Source organism: Manis pentadactyla, chromosome 2 (assembly GCF_030020395.1).
Source record: "Manis pentadactyla isolate mManPen7 chromosome 2, mManPen7.hap1, whole genome shotgun sequence".
Taxonomy (NCBI): Eukaryota; Metazoa; Chordata; class Mammalia; order Pholidota; family Manidae; genus Manis; species Manis pentadactyla.
Window position 1 is genome coordinate 7,699,762 of NC_080020.1, and position 11,028 is coordinate 7,710,789.

The window sequence follows — 11,028 nt, forward strand, 5'->3', positions numbered from 1 at the left end:
AGGTGTCCATAAAATCAATTTAATTTCTATATATCAGCAACAAACAATTAGAAAATGAAATGTTTAAAAAAATACCCTTTACTATCACATCAGCTGTTTCATATATTTAGGAATAAAACTAACAAAAATCTGCAAGACATTTATGCAAAGTATATAAAATTATTGAGAGACATTAGAGACTTAAATGAGTGGAGACTTACTATTTTAAAGATGTTAACACTTACCTCAAATTCATCTATAGGTTCAAAACAACAAAAATCCAGGAGTGTGCATGTATATGTGTGCAGAAATGGGTAAGCTGCTTCTGAAAGGCACATGCTAATGCAGGAGAGAACGAGACAGCCAAGTCAGCCTTGAAGAAAGAGAACATGTTGAGAGAACTCATCTGTGTGTCAAGACTCACAGTGGTGCAATACTTTAAGCAGTACGATATCAGGGCAGACTGACACCTAGATCAATGGGACAGAATAGATAGCTCAGACACAGACACACACGTATGAACACTTGATTTATGACCTGGTGGCACCGCAGAGCACCGCTGAGCATGGTCACTTAGAGGTAGATTATGGTACGTATTAAAGGTAAACCAAGGAAATTTCCAGAAGATAATACAGGAGAAAGTCCTTATGACTTTGGGGTAGAGATTTTAAGAAAATACAAAAACAACAAACCAAAGCATCACTCATAAGAGAAAAGAGAGATAAACTAGACTAAACTTAGGAACTGTTGAAAGATAAGAAAATGTCACTACTAAGAAAGTATGAAAGTAAGCTGCAGAGGAGATGTTTCAAAACCTTCCAAGTCTATAATTAGAATACATCCTAATACTCTCTAATACATATGTATTTTATATTTATATTTATGCACATATTTATATTATCTATCTACCTTATATATATATCATATATACATATATATATACACACACATATATAATAGAGAGAGAGAATGGTCCTACTTATTAATAAAGAAAAGATGAACAATAAATAGAAAAAGTAGCAAGAGCTTGAATAGACTCTAAATATAAGAGGATATCCAAATGGCCAAAAATATCTGAAAAAGTATTAAATCTAATTAGTGATCAGGGAAATGCAAATTTAAACTACAAGGAGATAGCACACAGGTTACCAGCATGGCTATAATTTAAGAAAAACACAGTCATGCACTATTTGACAAGGCTATGGAGCTATGCAAACTCTCACACACGGGTGGGACTCAATTAGAGCAACTGCTTTAGAAAACTGTTTGTCATTTGTGACCTACCACACTTGAGGCTCTGGGAACCTTATGAACCAGCAGTTTTACCTCTAGATACAGATCACTGTAGAAATGCACGCCCAAGTGCCCCAAGAGACTCAGACAAGGATATCACAGAAACAGTACTCAGAAAAGGACAAAAGTGGAAACAGTCCAACTGTCCTTGCAAAATAAATTGGCTAAGAAATGGATATATTCATCGATGTGTAATATATGATATTGAAAATGAAGAAACTAAATCATTCAAAGTGATTTCAGATCAAGCATAGCCAGTGGACAGTTCTCCTGTACTTCCTATAATCGCTGTGTGTTCCGTCAGGGAAACATGCGTTTTATGGTAATAAGACATTGAGACATTAGTTTGCCCTGTTCTGTATGTCCGAAATCCAATTTTTCTCATTTCGCACTTCATCATTCTTTGATATTTATCTCAAAAATCATTTCTGTGCAAACTTTACTGATCCCTCCACGACCACTCCAGAGGATGAACTTCTCTTTTCTTTGCAGAGCATCTTGCGCATACATCTATTGTAGTATTTATGGCATTTATTATAATTAGATATATTTTTATTCTTCCTGTAGTTTACTGTGCCCCACCTATGGAAAGGAACTTACTTTATTAATTTTGAATCTCCTGATGCCTAGAAAAGTTCTCCGTTTTTAGCATATACTATATGCCTCCAAATTGTTAACTAAACTTAGTTAACATTTTCAAGGATAATAAAATTGTTTTCATAATTGGCCTACACATACCTAAATCTCTGTATGTGGAAGTGGGGAGCGTATAGATCCTTCAATGATCATGTCAGAAACAGGCTAAGTTTGTGTTGGATTTATACCAGTGTGGGTTAGGTGCACACACAAGTTCTATGCTCATTTTCCCTTTTCTCATTTGTCTTGTATCAATGCTTCTTTTTTTACTTCGGCCTTTTTGCTTGAAGGAATCTCCCATACACAGCAGAGGTAGCAGACCAGGAGAGGTGGGCAATTTCTGGGTGAATTCTACTGCCCACACTGGCTTTTTACACTCTATGCTCTACACCTAGAAATCAGGTTATAGGACAAGGAATTGCCCCATGCTTTTACTCCTTGCAAAACTCCTGCAACTCATACATACAATGAACGAAAATAACACTGCACTGCAAAACCCTGTGCTCTCACTGAGGGCAACCTATTTTCAAAGTAAATAATTTTAGCTTTAGTAGTTACAGCTTAAGTAGTGTCTTGCCAATGGGTTTCAGCCCCAGGCAAGTTCACTATGGATTCAATGAGGCCAAAGAAATGATAGTAGAACATTCCTGGGGTGAAAGGGTTATATCCAACTTTATTTCCACGGTGGCAGGTCAGTCACTAAAATCAAATCCACTCAGAGCGAGTCTGCATGCAGCAAGCTGGTCTCTGCCTCTGGGCCTGTCTACCCACATGGCCATCCTCTGGGCCTCTGTCCTGAGTGCTGCCACCATGCCAGACTCTGCTCTGCCCTCCTGCAGCCTTGCAGCCCTGTCACCTTGTCGCCCAGAGCACTGGGTAGAGCTCTCTATATAGAGTCAATAACGACATATTGCTCACACGTGTGTAGTGAGCCTACCAAGCAGGGCCAGGTGAGAATCCTGGCCACAGGAGCTTTCATTTTATCCACCATAATTAAGAGTGGCATTTTTTAGTGGGAAGCAGGAAACAACCATGAAGGAATAGCTTCTAAGCAAGGGAATGGAGTTTTTCAGCACCACTCAGCACAGATTATTTTTCCTGCCCATAGGTAAGTTTACCTACAACTCTTTCACCTCATCCTCAGATAGAATTTGAGGCGTTTGAGGGAACGCTTTTTCAGTGGGCCTCAAAGGCAGAATGAAAGCGAATTAATATCTTTTGCATTTCTTACATTTCATGAATTTACATAAAAGGAAATTAAGAGTAGGACTATCTGCAACAGCAGATGCACTATTTTTAGCCTGTGCGGATGAGACAGAAAGTCTCACTCAAAGTGTGAGTAAGAGATGGGGCTGGGGGGGGACAGAATGGAGGGGGGAGGGGGGAGAGAGGAGAGGCCCCTGAATTAGCACTCTCGTCCAGCAAATGACTAATTCCAGGGTCCACTGGCTGGATCATAAACAAAAATTGGATAATGAAATCCAGGTAACGATTGAGAAAGAGAATCTCTCTGCAAATCAGGACTCTTCCCTGGCCACGTATGTCAGGGGTTTACTAATTCTTCCAAAGAAGGGAGTGGTAATTAACATCAAGACTGCTTTATAAACGTACATATTAATTATACTTCTAAAAATTATGCCATCCATTAAGAGGCTGTGTATTGGTCATTAGACAGTACACATTCAGCTATCCCCCTGCCAACTATTTAATTTGTCCTAATAATCCCCAAAATAAAAAAAAAACCTATTCAGGTAGAGTTAGCAAGTTAAATAATCCAGGTGAACCAATTAGCAATCCCTGTACACACAAAGAATATAACAAGGAATTAGCATCTCATATTTTTTAAAAAGCCTACTTCTATTTTGATATGTTACCTGTTAATACCAGTTTCCGGAGGTGTGATCCATGGGACAAGTTGATCAGATCCCTGGGGCCCTTCTAGAATGGACAGACTCCCACATCCCACCCTAGACCTATTGAATCTATGGGGGCCGGAGTCCTGGAATCTATTTAATACCATTATAAGTGGTTCTTAGAAACTAAACAATTCTACCAGTGTTATGGCTGAGGCTGAGAGGTTTCTCGGTATGAGACTGAAGGTCAAAGGCAGGTAAGGATCAGGCGCTGTGATGAGCACAGGTCTGCTAGCCCTGAATCCAGCATCCTGTCACTGTGCCTCCTCTGCTAACCTGTCCCTTATGCTTGTGTAACCCTTTACTTCATGACCACATCTCTGGTGTGTATGCCTACCCGGGTCCAATCTCTAAGAAGGCAAAATCTCAAGAATAAAAACTACCTTCTTTTCTTAGCTTCTGGGTCCAGATGACCTATTGTGAGCAAGTCTTGGATATGCTCCCCATGACATACTCTTTCCCACAGACACGGAAACGTTCATGTTATGTTTTTTCATTAAAACCCTTAGCTTGTGGAAGAGACAACTCCCCACAGCATAGGACTAGAGGAAAAGCCACTGTCGGGAGAGGAACTGACCCACTTGCTCAACAGGAGCTGGGGCTGATGAGCAATGAGAGCTGGGTTCTTGCCTGTTTGAGAAGGGGCTGAGTGCCACCCGCCCAGGTGACTCCAGGACCTACAGGAACCACATGATGGGACTGAGACCCTGGGAAGCAATGAGGATTGAAATAGCTCTGCCTGACCACTCCAGGCTGTGATTTGCATATTGCCCATTGCCCCTGACCAGCAGGGAAAATCAGCAGTCACACCTTTGCAAACTGGGCATGAGATTTGGGATTGGATCACCCACGAGGTGAAATCCCTTAGATACTGATACAAACTGCAGCTCAGATCTGAACACTCCAATGGCTATATTGAAGCAGTTATGGGACCATTCATAGGGAGACCGTGCAGGAAAACAGCAAAACATCCCTCTAAGTTTATGAAAATGTCCAGGGCTCCAAAGAGGGGAGAATTTATATCTGAGAACTAAATGATGGTGCTTAAAAGAGCTGTCAAAAATCTGTGCAATTTAAAATTCTCATAGAAATAATGGAAGGAATAATATCATGAACAAAACCAGGTATAATAGTATGATATAATAATATCATTATAAAACCAGAACAGATTTAAATACGGTTGGAATTATTAGAAAGAAAAATATAGTCACTAACATTTTTCTAAGAATTTGCTTGAATAAAAAGTAAACTAGAGTCAGAGAAAGGGAGAATTGGTTAAAATAATCTCTTCATCAAACATTTATTCTATTAACACACAACTTTCATGGGCAAAGAGGACAATCAGATATTACTAGTGAGAATAATATGACACCAGACAGTGGGTGAGCTAAACAGGGCGATGGCTATTGCAGATCTATAATACCTTCATAGGAACCCTTTGGAGAGATGTGTTTCAGAATTTATAATTTGTTTTATTTTAGAAAGTTAATATGATATACACACTATAAATTCCATAACATTCCTTGCTAGGTCTGGGGGGAAAACCCCATAATTAAACACATCAATATTTATCTGCATCACAGTGTATGACGTTTTGCAATAAGTTTATAAATAAAGGCTCTAAATAGCCTCTGGGTAGATGATGTATTGGCCAATTCTGACCAGATTTGTAGGCAAAAGTGTTCAAACTTTCCATTTTCAGAGCTTTCTGGATTTCAGAATTGTAGATAAATCACCATGGATGTAAAAAACAAGAGCAAACTGGTGTTGAAGATGTAATTCGATGTAATACCTGTTTGGTTCCATTTGGGCACATGTTCCAGCAATCTGAGCAGCAGAAAGGGTGACTGCTGACCAGGCCCGGAGGCACTGGGGCTGGACACGAATAACAGGAAGGAGGCAGGGTCAAAGGGGAGGCGAGAAAAGCAGCTGAAGACTCCGGAGAGGAAGCTCAACAAAGGCAGGGGTGACCAGGGGTGAGGAATACGTGAGGAGGAGCAACCTGAGGGATCGCGGATTCCAAGGTGCAAATGTAAAGGCGATGCTAATCATCAGGGAGGAGCAGATATGGGAATCTGAGAGCCCGGGATGCGGGAAGGATGAAGCCTGAGCGGGAGAAGATAGGAGCTCAGAGGGCAAGAGGGTTGAAAATGAGACGGGAAGACAAGACAGGAGGGTTTCAGAGGCCAGGAAACCTGGGAGACAGAGGTGAGAGTGAGCAGGTGAGGTGCAGAGATGGTGGGAAGAGGGTCAGGGAGCGGATCCCAGACGGAAGTGTGCAGAGGTGGGCGGGAGAAGGGGACCCAGGTGGTGGGAAGCCGAACCAAGAAGGGAACAGCAGCGGGGGGAGGGGGCAGAGACAGTGGCAGGGCAGAAGCCAGAACAGTGGAGAGGAGGGCGCGCAGGAGGAGAGGTCAACGATGGGGTCAGTCAGGCTGAGCATATTTCAAAGGCTTTTTTTTTTACTGTATGATTCCATTTAAGTGAATGGAATGTTCAAAATCAAAGGCCTATGACTTAGTATTAAAGTTGACTTTGCAATCGAAATTCCTTTCTAGTCTTAAAATGTTCAGAAGTCTCTTTGTTGCAAAATTATTACATCAGTCATTTAATTTTGATTTAGAAGCACTTTTCTGAGGCATTTAGCCATGTGGAAATTTATTGCAAACTTATTTTTTTGTCTAGTCCTCAACAACTGGAAGTAGAGGGGTGAGAAATTGGCATATGGGAATAAAGCATGGAAAAGAGGTGTATTTTTCTTTTTTAGATAATTCCACTGTTATTTCTCATGTAAAAGAAGCACATTCATTTTGCCTGGTAAACGTTAGGTTATATATTTACCAAACAACTAAACCAGGCAGTTTGGGTTCTCAATATTATACATTGAGATATATACATATATTATATAATGCAATATATTATATATGTACATGCTCTCCTAAAAATGCTGTGCATTTATTATTATATAACTATGTACACAAAAACTATTCTTAGTTAACTGAGTTTCATTCAGGGCACAATTTTCTAGGATAAAAACACACCATTTTTCAATATCAATTTACTTAAAAGCAGCATCCCAATTGCATCTCTAGAATTTATCCAATTTTGCCACTTCAAGTGAGGGTCCTCAAAACTCTTAACACATCTGGTCATATTTATTCACCGTGAGATGAACGAATGACAGACATCTGTTGCCACATGTATTTAGCAGTGCTGTTAGAGTTCGCACATCCTGAGTGGTTTTAACTTCGGAGTTTCTGACATTTTCCCTCCTCCCTCACAGCGGGGCTCCATTCAGCCCCTAGGCGGATGCGTTTCTTTTTCATTAGTGGCGTTGCTGTAGCCTCTCAGTATGACTGGCCTGCAGTATAATTGATTTTCGCAGCTATCAGAAGCCTGGATGTAATTGTGTGAAATTAGAATTTAATCGGTAAACCTTTTCTCAAGTTACAGAGACCGTTTTGAACTCCGAAAAAGGACGGTCGGAACTGAGCTCTGAGCTTGTCCACTAGGGGGCAGTCAAACACTGCTCACTTCAAAATGCTGCTGGGTCCCTGCTGGTGAAGACGGCATTTTTCCAAGGTTAGCAAATTATTTGAGTAAGTAGAAATTGGTAGTTCCTAAGTAACATGCTTAACACTTCATGATTTAAATTTCCCGTGTAAGCCCATGTTTGGGTTTGTAATACTGTCCATGATTAGTCCACAAAAAACTGTATTTTTTCAGGGTACGTGGTGGTTTGAAGCTGGTTAATAAGGATACCCAGTGAATAAATGGATGATAAAATACAGTAGAAAGTGATAATAAGATGTTATATTTACTTATAAATTAATGTCTGTAGCTTCAGATAGTATCATTTATTCCTCAAACTCTCAAGTTGGTCTTGGCCAGAAGAAAAAAGACAAAATATAATTTCTACCCTTTCCTGTTTGGTTTAGATTTGGTCCTATGAATCTAAAACAGATATTGATTAAACTTTAAAAAGCAATCTTTGCTCTTACATAATTCGAAATTACTTTTCTTTGCTTTTTATAGTCTTATAGCGTTAACTGTCTATAATTTTATTGTGAAAAAGAAAAAAGTTTTGCTACTTATGTAGCAAATGATTACTACTTTAATAAATATAAGGAAGATATCAAAGTATTGATTAGCACGTCTAACTTTGAAAATAAATGATTTTAAATATAACAGGTTAAATTAGCAATCCTAAGTAATGTAAGATTAGAAAATAAAGTTTCCAGAGAATTACATTAATAAATACTTATCAAGTTGTTACGATGGATCTGAAATACGGCACTTACGTAGAAATAAAAAACAAATAATAATCGTGTTTAAAACTTCTTTCCTTCTTTTTCTGATTTAAAGAACACCATTACATTATGACAAAACTTAAAACATTATTTTAGTAATAGCTGTTTTTCATCTCAGATTTTTTGTAAGCAAAATCAATGAAATGCATTACTGCAAGTAAAAGCAATACTATAGTAAAATTTGAGTAACCTTATATTCCTGTATATTAAAGAATTTTTAAGAGTATAGATGACCTCTATAAAGTGTGTTGAACCCAAGAACCTACTTTTAACTGTCCATTTTTTAAAATCACATGAAATTGAATATTGCAAATGTGCATAACGTATGACCTTCTGAGAGACCTTAAATCAAAGAAATAGATTGCTTTCTACATCTGTTTGTCATGCAAAATGAGCTCATCTGGTGTTTCTTCTTAAGAAATGCTTCATATAACACATTAGTGATAACTTAAGATAACAATTTTTCATTAAGAGATTAAAACATAAAATATAAATTATGCTAAGTGCATCAGAATATTTTTAAATAATTTGAAGCATAGTTTTAGTATCACTTCAAATTCAAACTAAAATTTAAATGTTTAAAAAATCTTGTACTTGTTAGTTCTTAAACAACTGCTTATAAACACTGCATTATAATTCAAGATTTAAAATAGTCAGCTGACCATTTTTAAAAAGTGAATATTTTAAAAGCCTAAAATGAATTTCTCAGAAAATTAAAATAACTTCAAATTGTAACTTATTCTCAGAGAGTTTACAAAGTCTTTAAGAAAGACTATGAACTTAAATAGGTATATTTTTTAATAATAGTAATAAACCCAAAATGCCTTGGATATGATGAATAGATTATTTATTTACTTACAAATGTACAAGCTCACAACAAAACAAGTCCATATTTTTCTTTAAAACCAGGTGAAGATTAAATCTTTTTTCTCAGCTTTACAATAAAAATGCCACTAACTTGAAAATAAGCAATTTGACTGAAATAAACATGTTTAAATATCAAAAACAGAAAAGAGAATTATCAAAATAGGTACACTTTTGTACATTTTTAACAATTTGATATTAGATAGGTTTCCTCTTAGGGAGAGACACTGGTCTTCAGATTTGTCTGTGGCTTTGTGGTTCCCAGCTTAACTAGTTTAACTACATTAATGAAACACAGTAACTAGCAATTGCATACATTTGATGAACAGATTTCAACAGGTTGAAACGTTGTAAGGTAAAATTCTAATTAATTTGTTATCATTGTTTTTTACAAATACTAAAATTTTCTCCATAACTGATGTATTCCACAATCTTTTAAAAATATATTTAAAATACAAAGGCAGTTTCCATGAAAATTGTTCCATCTAGAAATTGCTAGGATGGGACTAGAAACAATGACTGGTAATGATAATGAAAATGCAGATTGCATGTCTGTTTAGCAAACGCTTGAAGGAGTCTATGATAAATGTGCCAGAACTAAAGAGAAATATTATATTCTTTTGGAAACTGCATTCATTTATGTGAGAAAGCAGCAGCCTTACCTTTGATACCTATCCGAATGACGAAATGAAGTAGAAGGAACATTGCAATCAATCTGAGGCTGCAGAGATGTTTACTACCAGCAAAATAACAATAGTTTGCAGCGATTGAGTTATCAGATGTATCCTCCTTACACCTCAGAAGGAGTTCTGACATAGTAACTTCGGTACCTCCCATGCGTCTGAGCATGCTCACAGCTAGAGCTTTACTGGCATGAGGGGAAACCATCTTCTGACACTACGTAGCCTATCTTTTTTGTTGTTTTGTTTGTTTGTTGATTTCATTTTATTTTAAAATTACAGTTGCACTATTGGTCATTAATTCATCATATATGTACAAAGAGATATAAATAAGACTTCGGTATTATTAGATAAGAAATATATTTTTTTAATCACTTAAAAAATGTCCCCTCAAAGCATGTAGTACAATGTGCTTTTATATTTAAAACACAAATATATATGAAGTTGTTAGATATGAAGGGATATAGACTTACACTGAATAGGTGATGAAACTTTCTACAAGCACATTTTTTATGCAATAAGCAAGCGACAAAAAGCTACTTACTAGCAAATACATGAACACCGATTCTATTCAAATGCATTTAAATGTTTTTACACAACATACACAAAGATACTAATAACAAAAATATATGGCCTTGCGTTTTACTCATTAATGCATTTACACAATATTTTCAACTTCGTTTCCTTCCTCTATAATCATATCTCTTTTTTAAAGTGGATAATTTTATTCTTGCTTTCTATTTTGTGTTGCATGCCTGTTAGAAAACAGTAATTAAAATTTAGTTCTTATATCCCGAAAGCAGCCCCTAAACAGCAGTTCGTGCCAGTTAAAAGAACAGAAAGCGATTTTTGGTTGTAGGGTTTCATTGACCCTTGTGTGGTCATAAAGATTTCTACAAAAGTTCTTTGTAGAGTTTCACTGTCAGAGTAATATATATTTTATTAATAGGGAAATTTCTATGCAGACATACAAAGCCGTTTGTAGTCCTGATATGGACAGAGGATTGTGTTAGTGAAGGATATGGATTCTCTTATGTTATTAATGGTGCTGCAACAACAGTGTTTTAAGAAAACATCCCGTGATAACAGGCTGTCGTCACTACACATCAGGAGAGACGGGGTTTTCATCGTGCTTTCTTTCATTCCAGCCTTTGATAGAATAAAGATTCAAAAGGAATTTTAAGTAGAAAATACTTTAATTATCATATAATGTGGTTAGTTCCTTTCTCTCTTAACAAGTGAGCTAAATTCCCCAAGGCTCTTTCCAGACACACTGAGATGCGTTCTCCTTCTAGTTTTTCAAAAAAAGAAAGAAAGAGCAGCAACGAGAATAACGTTAAAGATGAAAAGAAA

The 11,028-nt window shown here is 37.1% G+C and overlaps 1 protein-coding gene across 1 annotated transcript in view; it reads right to left on the reverse strand.

The window, feature by feature from the left end:
- The window catches only part of LOC130680905 (relaxin receptor 2), a 52,253-nt gene extending 42,492 nt beyond the window's left edge, over positions 1 to 9,761 (reverse strand). Inside the window, exon 1 of the mRNA XM_057492697.1 lies at positions 9,658 to 9,761. Coding sequence (XP_057348680.1) covers positions 9,658 to 9,700 — 43 coding nt within the window. The 5' untranslated portion in view covers positions 9,701 to 9,761. The remainder of the gene's footprint in view (positions 1 to 9,657) is intronic.
- Positions 9,762 to 11,028: the final 1,267 nt, after the last annotated feature.